Here is a 15,415-nt window from a genome sequence, read left to right on the forward strand (position 1 = left end):
CTAAAAGGGCAGCAGAAAGAGATTCTGTAAAAACCTTGGCACTGGTACCAGATGGTAAACTCGTAGATACAGAAATGGAATTTAAATATTCAAAAAAAGATATGAAATTAGTAAAAGATTTGGGAGCAAGTGAACAAGGTAAGATGTATTTAATACCAGATAATCGTATAGTTATACCTTCCAATCTATTATGGGAAGTAGTCAGAAAAGAACACAACAAAACTCACTGGGGAGCAGATGCACTATATAAGGATCTCAACAAGAGAATAGTAGGCAGAAACCTGTGTGCTACTGTAAAACAAGCAACCCAAATGTGTGAAATTTGTCTGAGAAATAATCCAAATACAACATGCAAAGTACACTTTGGGAAAACTGGAAAGGGGAACAAACCAGGGCAACATTGGCAAATAGATTTTTCAGAACTTCCAAGAAAAGGGGGGTATTGATACTTATTGGTTATAACAGACACGTTTTCCAGATGGCCTGAAGCATTTCCCTGTAGAACAAATAAGGCTCGGGAAGTGGTACAAATTTTGTTAAATGAAATCATACCACGGTTTGGGGTGCCAGCAATCATATCCTCGGATAGAGGGTCACATTTTTGCACACATGTAGTACAACACATCAGTAAAATATTGCGTATTGATTGGCAGCTACACACCCCCTACAGACCACAGGCAAGTGGCCAAATAGAAAAAATGAATCATTTGATCAAACAACAACTGGCAAAAATTGGTCAGGAGGCAAATTTGTCTTGGGACAAAGCTCTGCCCTTAGCTTTACTGAGAATCAGAGTAAAACCCAGGAGCAAAGAGGGCATCAGTCCATTTGAAATTTTGTTCATAGGCGATTCCCTTCTGAGGGGAACAGAGGGCCCGATCTGCCGACCGGACCCATCCCACAGGGAAGTCTGCTGCCTCCCTGGGGCCCGGGTTAGGGATGTTGTGAAGAAACTCCCTGGTCTGGTGCGGCCCTCTGATTACTGCCCCCTCTTGGTAATGCAGGTTGGCGGGGACGAGACAGCAGAGAGAAGTCCCAAGGCCATCAAAAGGGACTTCAGGGCACTGGGGCGACCGGTTGAGGGATCAGGGGCGCAGGTGGTGTTTTCCTCCATCCCATCAGTGGCAGGGAACAGCACTGAAAGGGGCAGGAAAACTCACCTGGTTAACAGGTGGCTCAGGGACTGGTGCCATCAGTCAAATTTTGGCTTCTTTGATCGCGGGGAGGTGTAGATCGCACCGGGCCTGCTGGCGGCAGGCGGATCGCAACTATCTCAAAGGGGAGAAAGGATTCTTGGCCACGAGCTGGCAGGGCTCATTGAGAGGGCTTTAAACTAGGTTCGAAGGGGGAAGGGGACATCACCCCGTTCACTAGGGATGAGCCTAGGCTTGGTGTGCCAAGGCCAGGGGTGAGATTGACAGCCCAGCTCAAGTGTGTCTATACCAATGCACGTAGCATGGGCAATAAACAGGAGGAGCTGGAAGCCATTGTACAGCAGGACGGCTACGACTTGGTCGCCATCACAGAAACGTGGTGGGACAACTCGCATGACTGGCACGCTGTCATGGATGGCTACAGACCCTTTAGGAAAGACAGGCCAACAAGGAGAGGTGGGGGAGTTGCTCTATATGTGAAGGAGCAACTGGAATGCATTGAGCTTGGCCTGGAGGCAGATGAAGAAGGAGTTGAGAGCTTGTGGGTTAGAATTAAGAGACAGGCTCACACGGGTGACATTACGGTGGGTGTGTACTACAGGCCACCTGACCAGGAGGAGGAGGTTGACGAGGCCTTCTACAGGCAACTGCAAGCAGCGTCACAGTCACAGGCCCTGGTTCTCATGGGAGACTTCAAACACCCTGACATCAGCTGGGAAGACCATACAGCTAGGCTTTGTGAACCTCCCTTATTCTCCCTTGCAAACACAAGTAATTCAGAACCCGGGCACCACAGGGACATGAGGGGTCTCTGCGTCGCCTCTGTGTGCATCGCTGTGTGTCACCCTCTTGAGTGCTGCAAAGGCTCCCCCCGTGCTGGCCAGTTATTCCTGCTCCCTTGCAGCTTACTACGAACTCCCTTCTTCTCAAAAGCTGCAGAGCAATGCATGGCACTGCCTGGCTTCACTAGACCTCTTCTGCTCTGGGCTGCACCGGGAAATACTACACTTGCATGGCTGGAGGAGAAAACAGGAGGCCGGCGAGGTTACAATGGCCAGAGGTGTTGCTGAAAGGTTGGGTGGGGCCAGACAAATGCCACGGTTTCATCTGTTGGGTAGTGTTGCCCTCCTCTGATCTATGGACAGATCTGAAGTTTTGGACATGGAGAATTTGTGGTTTGATGGTCACAGTGGCATCTCAGCGTGCACAGCGAGACTGCGTGGCTCCCACCAGCTGGGTTAAACAAGGCCTTCTGGACTTCTGTTAAACGCCAGGAAGACTGATACTCTCCTGGCAGTGCAGAAATGAGAAGTTACAAGCTTCCAGAAGATTGCACTGGGTTAAAGATTAGGTCACTTGTATCTGTGAATGCAGCATGGGTGTGGCAGAGCGGGTGGCGTGTACAATCGCAGACCGACCGGAGCCTTCTTCTCCAGCTGAGCGCTTATGCTTGGAGCTGTACTTAGGTTTTCTCAGCCTAACTCCGGTCTCTGGGTCCTGATGGGTCCTTATGCCCTGACGCAGTGCCTGCCCCTGCGCAGCCTGGGCCTGGCAGCTCAGCTGAGATGGGGTGTTCTCTGCAGCTGTACTTCAAGAAGATACTCGCACACCTTTAACATTTCTAACATGCTTTACTGAACTTCTGATTATAAAGGTTATCTATAATAAAGCAATTAAGTAAACAATAAGTTAAAACACAATACAGGTATATGTAGCAAAATTGTGGGCTCTGCCAGAATATTCAATAACTTTTTATGACCTATCTATCTCATCCCTCATTCTCAGTGCTGAGGCCAGCTGGGGCCCGGGGACAGAGTGGACTTTAAGTTTTGACACTGAAGAGCATACGGCGTAAAGAGTGCAGGGCTACGAGGCAGCAACCACGAAGCAATGCTCCAATATTGTAAATGTAATCTAATCCTCCTCTCTGAGTACTGAAAGCCCACATGACAGTTGATACAACAGGGGCAGCTACAGCCGGAACATCTCTCAGGAGACTGCTGCTCCAATATCTCCTCTTTCTTCCTGCCTGCAAGCAAGTATTGACATACCCAAAGGCTTCATCATCATGAGGATCTGTAAAATCAAGTTCTTTCATGAAATGGTTTTCACCAACTCTGTGCTCCACCTTCCTGCATAGAGACTGCACAGGAGGACAGGCATCCTGAGCTCTGAAGACGTTCTGAATGAGCTGCTCCACATCTAGGCTATATGGCACCGCGTCAGTCTGGACGGCCTGTTCCACCATCACACTGCTGCTTTTCTCCTCCTGCCGCAAAGAAGTTAGTTTTTCATCTGCAACACTGTCAAGCATCAGTTTCTTCACAACACAACTGGAGGGAGCGGGATCACTCCACTCACAACCTGTGCTGCTCCAGCTCTCTTCAGCTGAATCAGTCCCATTAGATGTGTCCTCACTAAGAAGCAGCCTGCTATCTGCCACCTCCTCCAGAGCTTGGTCCTCTGCCATGAGGCTCTCTGGCATCGTGGCACACAACGCTGATGGCTTCCCCTCTGCGTCACAGCTGTACTGCAGGCACTGCTCGTCCATCGCAGAGCTGTTCTGAGCCATTTCCATGCTCTGCAGCAAAGATTCCAGTTTCTTATTTTCAATGCTGATGTCTAAGAAGTATTTCTGAATTTTTTGGTCTTTCTCAACAGCATTGTTTTTCATGGCTTCAATAACCTGCTCGAGCTGTTTAATTTTGCTTCTTGCTTCGTTTAAGGCCAGATCCCCCTCCACATGCTTACACTCTTCTTCAATCCAGTCTTCCTTCGTGCGTCCCAGCTGAGCTTTGAGCTCTGCTATTTCTATTTCCCTGTAGCAAAAGAAAAACGGTGTAACAGCTCTGCTGGGTGGTCAGTTCAAGAGACAACATGAGGCTCCAGCGCACTGGGGTGGCTGCGCTGCAGAGACTCTCCAGGAAGGAAGCAGATTCCTTCCAAGGCTTGCAAGCGAGTGGGGAGAGATCTCTGTGTGAGATCCAGCCCTCGCTGATGCAGAGGTCGGGCTATCCCGAACTGGACCGCAGGGTCCCTGGGACTCTGCCTTGGGGCTCCGTTCAGACCCCGCTGTGTGCCCGCTTGGGTTGTGTGTGCGGAGAGCCGGCTCTCAGGAGGGCGCGGTTTTAGTAGAAAAGACGACATCTGTTGCTGTGCAATGCACATTGTCACTTCTTTGCTCAGCGTCCATACAAAGGGCTGCTGAGAAAACTTCAATATTGAAGCGACAAAAACACAGACGGGCACGCTGGTCTGTGTAAGAGCTTTTCTTTCTTTAGGGGAGAAGGGGGACATTTGGAGTCCTGTTTCGCGGAGTGAGGTAGAACAGGAGACTCAGGAAATACATGCTGGCAGGTAGAAACTATTGGATGTATCACAGGTCTCAATGCTAAATCAGACTGGTGAAAAATTATCCTTGAAAATTATTCAGTTGGGAAAGTTCAAAACAAGAGAAAAGTCAGACATATTCAGAACTCAGCTGCATGGTACAGCTTCACTGAACATGCTATGAAACCTGAAATACCTGAAAACAACCTCATCAGACGGATAATAGTTCAGATTTCTTCATCAACAATTTATGTGGTCCAGAAATGAGTAAAAACGTTCAGGATTCCCGCCCCTAGATGCTTCTGAACAAACCTTTCTAACTGATTTCTGAAGTGAAATGTACCTTTCTTTAAGTTTGCTCTCCGATTCCTTCAGCTTTGTTTTCAAATGCCGCAATGTAGCTTCTTTCTGCTGCAGAGCAGTCAAATACTGCTCTGGATTTGGTGGCTTAATCTTGTAGTTGGCACCACAAGCATGGCATCCCCCTGAACACCTGAAAAGAAAAAAACCCAAAGCGTCACATAACATCACTGCTACAGTTCTGCGGTCCTAGCCAAAAGAAAAGTGTCCCGTTGACTGATACAAAGCTTGCCTCCTCTGGGGCTCCTCAGAGTCCGCACAAGTGACTCCCTCTGGCAAATCAAAGTACTCGAGGAAACGGCTGATCTGTGGCTGTAGTGCAAAATCTACTACTTATTTTGCTTGGTGTCAGTGCCATTACATCACACGAGACATTGAACTTTAAAATACCCAGCTGTCCCCTCGCTCGAAATTGGTGGCATGCCCAAGAGCAAGCACCCAGCTGTAGACACAGCCAGGTGAGGGAGCGCCTCAAAAAAACTCAAAGGGCTTTGACAGAAAGGAACCTTCAGTTTTACACTGCTGAGACAATCAAGTTTTTCCGTGGGATGGAGCAGCCTGCTGGCTGTCAAGCCACCAACACGAGCAGTCACACCTATGCTGAGAAGCACGGTGACCTGCTCGGCAACTTGCACAGCCGAGCCCCCGTTACAGAGCAGAGAAGGCAATTCGTTGCGCTCAACACCGGGACGCTGAAATAAAGACTTGCCTCAGCGCTGGGCTGCTGTCGCTTCCTTTGTAGGAGCCTGAGCTGCTGCTGGTGCCTGAAGAAGCCCTGTAATTCTGACGGATGTTGGCAGGAGTCAGCTGGTTTTTGCACAGGGCTGACAGAGGCTCCTTCTGACGGGAAGCAGGTGGGCTGGCTGCGGACTTGCAGGATAAGGATCCGTTATTCTGACTGTAAGGGCCACGACTGGAGGGGAACCAGAATGGTTAAAGCATATTGGATTATCCTCGTCGCGCAACTCTTTGTGTGTCTTCTTTTACACACAGAGTTGTCTGAACACTAAACTAGACAGAGAACTGTGAGTGGCCGGCAAGAAAGTCCTGAAGTCATCAGCCACTGCACGTTTTTTCACTAGCTGTGGGGTGCTCAGTCTGAACTACGTGACCTAGGGAAACCTTGGCCATTTTCACTTTTCTCTGCGGATCGCACAGTTCCCAGTGACTCCGTCGGATCACCCACGTCCCCTGAGCTTCCCCTTCTCTGAAAATGGAACAGTTTATAAGGAACAGGTGGGTGAGGGGCTGCTGCAAACCTGCCTCATACTGCTGCGGTTTGGGTGATTTTATCATTGTTTTACAATGAAGTGCAGGACTGTGGTTTGTGACAGCACTGACATGTTTCATAGAGAGTTAAGTGGAACGGTTGAAAAAGAACATATTGCAAAGGAGACATCTCCTTCCGCTTTGTGCAGTACAGCATCAACCCTTGTGTGAGGCAGCATTTGCACAGGCTGCGCCTAACACAGCAATGCATCTGAAGGAGCCTTGTTACAGAGGACTTCTGTTCAATTAAGCAGGGCAGTATAGTAATATACGAAATGATATCTATTCTTTCTGAAAGTCAGGTAATTTTAGGGCTTTAAATTATACTTCGTATTGTTTTTTGCTCCCAGCCAATACCTTTCCTTGTTGAGATATAATCTAGGGAGCGCTTAAGTAATGTTCAAAAAAAATTGGTTTAAAACTCACAATAGTAGTTGTGTGTGTATTAACTGCAAGACCTTACCCAGTAGTCTGTCTTTGCACTAGCAACACTTGCAAGATTCAGCAAAAGCTGCTTTGCTTACTTGCGAGAAAAAGAAGATCTTTGGCTTCCAGCCGCAGTCACACGGGCTTCAGGTGCTGAAATACTGCCTGTGCTGCTTGAAGAGCTCAAATCGGCTTCAGTTCCTGGAAAGGAAAAGGGAAGAGTGAAAACATGATGGAAATTCTAACTCAAAGACTGTTTTCAAAATAACGGTGAATCACGAGCACCCTTCCTTTGTCCGTCCTGTGTGAATTTCAGCAGTTGCATGAATTTTCAAACGTCCCTGAGGACAAGCGCTGGATCTGTTCCAGATTTTCAACATTGCTTCAGAACTGGCACTTCGACAAGAGCAGAAAAAACATTCGGACACAAAACCCTCACGCTACAGAAGCCATTTTAGGAGTCGGCTAGGCACATTTGTTGTGACAACCTGTTTGCTTTCTCAGAGCCATCAGCAGACGAATGCGGCTGCTCACGTGGCTCCTTCAGGAGCACACAACTGCAAGTAGAGATTTCTCTTGCTTTAAACCGCATGAAAATGCTCCTTGCTGGGAAGAAAGCCGCTTCTGTTTTGGTTTCTGAGATGATGTACGCATACATGTGTGTATGTATAAATGTGTATAGCCTAGCAGGGTATATCAGGATTTATGGAGGGTCACACTGAAAGTTCTGCTCCACATCCCCTCTGAGCGCATCTTTGCCAGCTGCCCAAGTTACCAGCTGTTGCTGCACCATGCAATCAGCTGAAATGTGATGAAGGGATCTGCCTGCTGAGCGAGCACTGGCAAGCAGTAGGGTGGGTGTCCACCCAAGAGTGGGGAGTGGTGGCTTCCTTGGCCAGCGCAGTGGCCAGGGAAGGCTACGCCTGTTGGTACCCTCGGGCACTGCTGTGCCCAGCTTCTCGCCATCGAGACCCTGCACTGGAGGTGGATTGTGCCACCAGCCCACAGCTGGGCAGGTCATTTTGTAGGACAGGTGGGACTCAGGCTTTCACCTTCTACTTGCCGGATCCTCCGTGGCAACCTGCTGGCTTGTATTTTGCGTCCTCCGTTTTCGCTGGGACTTGTGGGCGCTTGCTGCAGCCCGAGAGTCTTCTGAACAAAAAGAGATGCATGTCTTGAGAGGCCACAGCCCAACCACTAATTGCCTATGTCTCTACTAAGCAACATCTAATACAATTTTTAGAGGGGGGTGGATTATAAAATTGGCGACACAGAATTGCAAGGTTGTTTTTCTAGGCCACTGTCATTTAACAGGGACTTGTAGATTTGGGCTCAAAAATGCAGACCACCTGAAAGCTGAAACACTCTTTGTAGCTGCTACTTTGCTTCTTCCCATTTGAAAGAAACACTTGGCTATTTGAACATGTTTTCAACAACAATTCAAGCAAATTTATGGAAATTCAAAGTTGAAACCTAAAACATATGTAAATCCAAACTAAAGCAATAGCTCTACGCTAATAAGTTTTACTTCGCTTTCTAAGTATCTTTTGCTCAAAACATGTGTTTTCTGACTCTATTCCAGTATTATCTCTTGGAAGGTACCAAGCGCTTTTTTCACTTCCGTGCAATTTACTTAGCTTGCCTTCTACAAATACTTCATTCCTGGGAATTCCCAGTGTAAAATGAGATACAGAATCTCCCTGTGCAATGCTAGGCACCTTGGGCAGGGGTCCTGAGAAACAGGACAAACGGACAGTGCCTAAGCTTATCAGGGATGAGCAGAAGACGAAAAGGCATCTAAATAGACCTACTTGAAGATACATGCGTGGTTCAAACGCAAACTTTCTTCCGCAACCGAACGTCTACGACTGACTTTCCTTTCTGTTCAAAAAAAAAAAAAAAAAAAACAAGAGATGTAAAAGAGACAGAGATTGTACTTGGCTTCGATAAGAGCTAACAGCAGAGTGGTCAGAGACCTGACGAGGAACACGGGAGACAGGAGTGGAATTCGTCTGACTAAACGTGGACGTCCCTAACGCAGACACCCATCTCCGAGCCAGCCTTGCCTCCCATTTTTAGTCAACGGAGAGTTAGTCAGTATAACCACTGAGCTCAAGGTACTATTTCTCTTCTCCTGAAGTAAACGCTTATACGTCAGGTTAGAAAGATGGCACACTAGATTGACTGGTCTTATTCATCATATCTCCTTTAGAACAAAATAGGCCCTCAGTGCGCTTGTGCAAGCAAGATTGCAGCGACATTAGAGATAGGGAATTGAGGTCAGATAAATCACAAGCCGTCTCCGCTCTACCCAGTTTGGCTCAAGACCGTGAATCCACATCTCCTCCATGCCCAAAACAGCTGCCGTAACCCCTAGAAGAAAAGTAATGGCAGATCCACCTTTTTAGGCTGTTCTGCCTCCCGCAGCAATGGGACCAGTCGCTGGACCAGATGAGGAGAGACCTCCCCGTCCGCAGCCCACAGCGCCTGAAGCCTGTCCGAGGAGGCCCGCAGGTGCAGATGTTAGCTCTTCGGGACCACAGACCCCGAGGGATCTATGGCAGAGAGAGGAGCTCCAAGGGGACCTGCCGGCTGTGCCGGGTCTGCTGGCCCACTGGGAGGGACCGTTCCCTAACACTGGCGCCATGGAGACCTGGCCATTATGAAGCAGGCGGGGGGCTGGACCAATGCAAATAGAGGGCCCCCAGCAGCCCCTGCCACCCCACCGCCGCCCAGCAGCCTCACTCCACGGCCCTCCACGCCCGGCTCCAGGACGCGAGCTCGGAGGGTAGCACGGGCTGGTGCCTGGACACGGCATCCTCGCTGCTGGAGGGAGAGGTGTGCGCATACATCTCCCCATCCTCCGGCACCCCTGGCGACCGGGTCCTTCGCAGCTCCCTGTGCCGGCAACTCCAGCAAATCTGCACCACTCCACAGCAACGGATGTGAAATTAAAGCGGATCCCATCAGTAAAATATGCAGGAGGGCTCAGTGCATGGAGCATCATTATCCGGAAACACTTTGATTTCAAAACAGCAGCAGTAGCTATTTTGTGTAGGCCGAAAATGAAAGGCAAAGAGAAGGAAGAAAAGATCTCAGGAACTTTACTGTCCCAAAGAATATTACGAGGTCCATGTGTAAGAAAGGGAGAAGAGTGAGATGAAAACTGTAGAGGAAACAAGCGTTGTGTGCCATTGGACCCGAATGTCAGGATGGTTACGTTGTCTGCTGTCAGGTGTGGGACAGAAGTGTAGCATTTGAACCATGCACTTAGATCGGGGAAAGATGACACATGTTCAACGACATCCTCGTTTTTGCTTGCCAAGGTGAGGTTTTAAGAAGCAGGTGGAAAGCCTTCCAGAAGCATGTGTCATTGACCACTATGTATCTCCATAGACATGGAGAACGTACGGTCGTAGGCAAGGTGCTCCATCATTTGCTATCAACTTACTTCACTCGGTCCTGAACATATGTACCGAGTGAAGTAAGGACCGAGGACCGAGTGAAGTAAGTTGATAGCAAATGATGGAGCACCTTGCCTACGACCGTACGTTCTCCGGTCCATCTTCAGTCCATTTTTTGTTCTATGACCACATATTTCAAGAACACTGAATCAGGTGTAGCTCATTTCCCCACTTCAGTATGCTTATGCACATGACAGCAGCCACACATTGAACTATCTGCACAGTCTCAGGAACAGAAGCACAAACCTTCCCACCTTCACAGCGCAAGCAAGGTTATGACTGGTTGCAGGATGGGAGCACGGCGTACTCTGATGAAATCGTGCATTTGTAACCGAGATAAATGTTCTTTGACATAGCCTTGTTCTTCATTTCCCCTGTCCCAGAAAGGCGCAGTCTTGGAATGTGGGCTATAAAGTACTGCTAAGTAAGTGACAGCAGAAAGAGAGACACATTACGCTGAAGTCACCAGTCTTCTCATCGCTCTTACCTTTGCACCATCCTGCTTTTCAAATGAGGCACGCCCATTTATTTTAGGGATCAGTCAAGCCAGATTGCTACCTCCAAATACTGGTTTTCTCTTGAGTATTTTTTGTTGTTTTGTTTGGTTTTTTTTTCCAACAACCAATGAATGTGAGTTTGCCTTCAAATACATAGTACACCAGCAGCATTTTAAAAAGTATTTCAACGTAAGAGGTAGAAGTACCGACTAGCAGTTATGAAGAACAAGGAAGCTCTTTGCGTGCCACAGGATCTACTCAAGTTAGCACGTTCGGTAACCTGGTGTTCTGTACCACTGTTCCTGAACAACGGGGACAACAGTTCTATTATTCTTCCCACTGCTTGCAGAAATCTGGTACAGGGAACGAACAAAAGCCATGCAAATACAAGATACAATGTTCTTGCACAAATGCACCAGTCAAATGTGTCTTTCTGATACTTTATCAGTCTTCCCAAGAGAAAACAAAGTCCTACCATTGCATGCTTCTGCAACCAGAAAAGTCAAGTTCGTGAGGGTGAAGTATATTTCCAGAGCTACCTCTAAGGCATTCCTCTTGCAGAACTTAGACACCAACTCCTCTGTTTTTGAAGTGAAGCACATACATAGGTACGTATCAGTGTCAGACACTATTATTCCCACACCACTCTACTGAAGAGAGGGAGCGAGCTGACAAGAGATCTGTAAAGTCATATGGCCACATGTCAGTAACATAACTTCAATCACAGCTTTTACATTTTGTTTTTAAAACAACCAAAGCGACTGCCTTTAGAGTACAGACACGTATGGAAGTAGAGTAGCAATATGGATAAACTATTCTGCTATTTTTACCCTAACGGATTAATTCACCACCACTATTTGCTTGCACAGGGTGTCCCCAAGAAGAAGTTCCTGCACATTTAGTCTCCTGGGAATCTAAACCTCACATACCAGACAAGGCAACGTAATAAGTGGGAATAGCATTACATTTTACCAGCTAGGCATTTTTAACATCTAGCCATCATTTGCAGCTAACACCTGCATTTCCAGTCTAATCTGTTTAGCTTATTTGACTCGAACTGTCATATTCCCAGATGCCCAGGGTCACTTCCCTTGCCTCCTTTTTCTTAACTACAGTCAGCTCCAATGTTGAGTAAAAAAGCAACCGCACCTGCACCGTACTCAGAACCAATTTCAGTCCAACACAGTCTGCTCCACCTGTCTCTCCTCAAATTCCTAACCGTCCTAAAGCCTGCAAAGATGATTGTGTTCAGACTGGGACATCCTAACCCACGGCTCACACTTATGACTTGACAAATTCACTATCAAGAAGCAGAGAAGAACATACTGGCAACACATGCTGAGTACAACAACGCTTACAACGGCTCAAAGTTAAATGACATTTCTAATGGAATACTAATTGTTATAAGTTACTCTTTTCATTCTTTCATTCCTATTAACTCACTAGATGTGAAACGGCACGGTATGGAGACATGAAGGATAGGGCAGGAAAAGCACAAATTGTGCCTTGCAAAGCTGCGGATCTGGGTGATAATGAATTCCTAGAAATAATTACAAGAATCACGCCTATTCCTAGAAACAATTACAATAGTCCAGCCTACTTAGATAAACTTTGTAATAAATAGGTGCATGCTTTGTGACTTGGTGTGCAAGTCAGGAGGAACGATCCCCCTTGCACCCGGCGCCATAAGAAACATACCTGCTTTATAACTCTCTGTGAGTTGTGGACTTTGTTTCTGCACGTCACTGGTGACTCAGTGCAGATGCCGAGCAGTTGCAAGGAGCATGCGTAGTAAGCCACATGCTTCCTGGAATCGAAGCATGCTGGCGGACAGTGCTGAGGAGTAGGCTACTAGTGCCTGAGAAGTTCCTGCACTCTGTTGACTCCTTGCCCCGCTCCCCCGTCCCCCCCCGGCAGGTTCTGGGCTGGGATGCACTGAAATTCTCCAGTCAGTGACGAAGCAGCGTAGTGGATGATAAACTGGATTTTCAGTTCACTGAAGTTAGTTCGATGTTGGCTTGTTCTGCAAATTGTAGATACCTATCTGCACCTTTCGACTTTCTAATACCAATGAAGTTTTTCCTCCCAGTGGGAACAGGTAAGCTAAATGGTGGTGCATTTTAATTGCGGTGAGGTCAAAGACCAAATGCTATGAAACCATTCTTATTACAGTTTTTCAGTATGCATACAGTAAATAAAAACATCCTAGAAGAAGCATATCTCTAACAGTGTTGTGATTATAATTAGTGTTCTGCTAACTGAGGAGAGAGGTTTAGGTCTTTTTGGACGTAACTTGTGTTAGGAATGCAAAGCACGAGTGACACCAGGCATGGGTCCTTTCCTGGTTTAAACAACTTACATCATTCCGTCCAGACTGTGCTGAACTCCTTGCTTTGGAACCCGGACAAAGTGAGCCAGATATGGCTGCAGTTTGTCGTAGGCTCTTCCTTTATGGAGAAATGAAACCTTTCTGACCCTCGACGGTAGTAGCATAATGTCCAAAACATGCAGGAGGTTTGGAGTAGAGATCAATGTTTTGAGTAACGACCAAGTGAAAAACGAGTGGAGAGGCAGTCACTGTGTGGTAAGCTACTTGTTGAATTCTTTTGTGACTTCTGTTCCTCTGCCTGTGGTGCTGCAAAGGTCTCTTCTCATTTGGGCGTAACTGAAGTCCAATAAAATGACTCAGCCAGTAGATGGCACGGAAAGCACTTGTCTGTGCAGAGCAGTTCTGCGTCCTGCGATTTATCAGGGGGAGAAGAAACATGGTCTGCTGTGACTCTCCTCACTTCAGAATCGCAGACGAATAGCAGCATTGCTTAACACCTCGTAAGGCTTTTTGGAACTCCGCTGTCTCCACACGCTGGCTGGGGTGTAGGTAGCTTCTTCCCTTCTGCATGAATTCAGAGGTGTGGGGAATATAAGAAAATCTACTCTAAATTAGAATTCTTTATTCTAATAAATAATTCTTTATTCTTACCGAATCTGTGTTAAATTTCACTTTTTCAAGTGAGTGAAGCTTCATTTTTATTTTTAAAGTCCTCCTGCAAACATCTTAGCAGATTTTTCATATAAAATCAACTGACTCCAAAGCAGGAGTGACCTCCTTATGCCAGTCTCTTACTACTTATGCAAGACAGGAGAGAGCTGCAATGTGCCACTTGGAGTATGGGTCCTTGTTGCCCCTGTGCCACTCAGTGATGTGTTCTAGACGAAGTGGGGGAGTAAAATGAGCGGATTGTTGTGGTGTTTTTTTCCTTTGCTCTCGTCAGCTATGGGTTTATTGACACCTTACACCCCTTGCATAGGCGGTATAACAAAACAGATTGTGTAGTGAATAAAGCTAGTGTGAAAATTCTCTGTTCAGTTAACAGCACTTTTCACTGTTTGTGTTTCCAGTGGCATTCCTCTGGGAAAAGCGTGCATAGCGGACAACAGCGCTTTTGTGCAGAAGAAAAGCTAATGTCTGCTGGAAGGAGAGGTGTGGGGGTGGAGGGGAATGCCTGTGGTTCTGATGTCCATCTCAGAGCTTCAGTGAATGCCTTGCCCATCTTCTGTTGCGTGGATGCTCTTATCCCTGAACTCACGGGTTGTACAGATTTCTTCTCCTGTGACAGAAGAGTGAAGACGGCAAATTCGGTGCCTGAGACTTGTTGCCTGTAAAAGAATGGGAAGGGAAGGGGGGGCTTTATGACTAGATCATCTCTGCCTAGAAAAATAGAATCTTTAACAGAGTTGTAAGTAGATTCTGACACAAATTTTGTTCTACAGAGAAGTCCTTGAGAAAGCAAGAGAGTAAGAATTAGCCTTTAGTGGCCTTAGTCACCGAGAAAAGTTTTTCAACATGTTTAACATGCTTGTCATATTGCTGAAGATCTTGCACAAGTCAACTGATTTGATGGCAATTGTAATAGATAAAAGAAGTCCTTGAGACATGCTGATTTTTGAAATACATTTTAGAAGTCAACAAGACACACTTTTGTGCAGATTTTCTGCACTAGTGTTCTGGCTGGAGTGGAGTGGATGATGACAGTCAGTGCAGACTACACAGGGGCATGGCAAGCAGACCAAAGTATCTGGCGGAGGGTGAGAGATAAGGAGAAAGTCTGTGAATACGCTTCAATAACAAGCAGTGTCTGTCCTTTTAACCGCTCTGGTGAAGCGAGGAGGTACGAATCATAATTCTTTCACTACTGACGCAGAGCAGGGAAACCTACTATCTGTTGCCTGCTTCAGGTGCAACCTGTTGGAAGCTACATCTCATCTTTTAGAAAAGTTAGTTCAGCGCTTACTATTGCTATTTCTGAGACAATGTAAAAGAGATGGAAATAAATATTTATTAAAAATAATAGAACACGGGCTAGTTAATAGAAAGTTATGACCAAAGGCCCTGAATATATCATCAAGGCGCAACTGTTTTTTGAGTCTGCAGCCATTTTAGAAACTGCGAGGTGTTGCCGCCCTCTTGCACGTCAGCCCTCCTGCATTGCTTCTCCCTCTCCTGCTCTGCACTCGCACTCTGTTGCTGTTCTTCCCTCCATCTCTGTGCCGGTGCTGGAGCAAAGCTGCTCTAGGAATTACTCCTGTCTTGTCTTCCATGTGCTGAGTTAATGCCAGCAAGTATTCGGTGCGCTCGTACGGAGCCTCTTGCGTGTTAAAATCCCATGCATTGCTATCTGTGCCATCTTTTTTCCTCTGCTGTATCTTCTTTCCTCCTTCCTCTGTCTTGATTTTTATCCCCAACAGACATGAAAGCCTTTTTCCTAAACCTTTTGTCTAGCTGCTGCTCTCTCATTGTCTTTTCTGTCAGTTGGAGTTCCTTGAGAGATGTTGCACACCCCCTGCGTTTGCTTCTTTCCCTCCTGCTGCCACACGCTCCTCCTTTTCCCTCTGCGCAGTCAGCCTGTTGGCCACG

General features: G+C 47.0%; 1 protein-coding gene across 1 annotated transcript; it reads right to left on the reverse strand.

Moving 5' to 3' along the window:
- Positions 1-2,976: 2,976 nt before the first annotated feature.
- Positions 2,977-10,104, reverse strand: LOC142360933 (syntabulin-like). Its single transcript, XM_075417249.1, has 6 exons — positions 10,016-10,104; positions 7,074-7,096; positions 6,638-6,740; positions 5,554-5,757; positions 4,828-4,977; positions 2,977-3,973 (listed from the first exon to the last, which is right to left on the reverse strand). Exons 1-6 carry the CDS (start codon positions 10,102-10,104, stop codon positions 2,977-2,979), a joined length of 1,566 nt encoding a protein of 521 aa, XP_075273364.1.
- Between the last annotated feature and the right edge of the window lie 5,311 nt (positions 10,105-15,415).

The sequence above is a fragment of the Opisthocomus hoazin genome, chromosome 3 (genome assembly GCF_030867145.1).
Source record: "Opisthocomus hoazin isolate bOpiHoa1 chromosome 3, bOpiHoa1.hap1, whole genome shotgun sequence".
NCBI classification, from domain to species: domain Eukaryota; kingdom Metazoa; phylum Chordata; class Aves; order Opisthocomiformes; family Opisthocomidae; genus Opisthocomus; species Opisthocomus hoazin.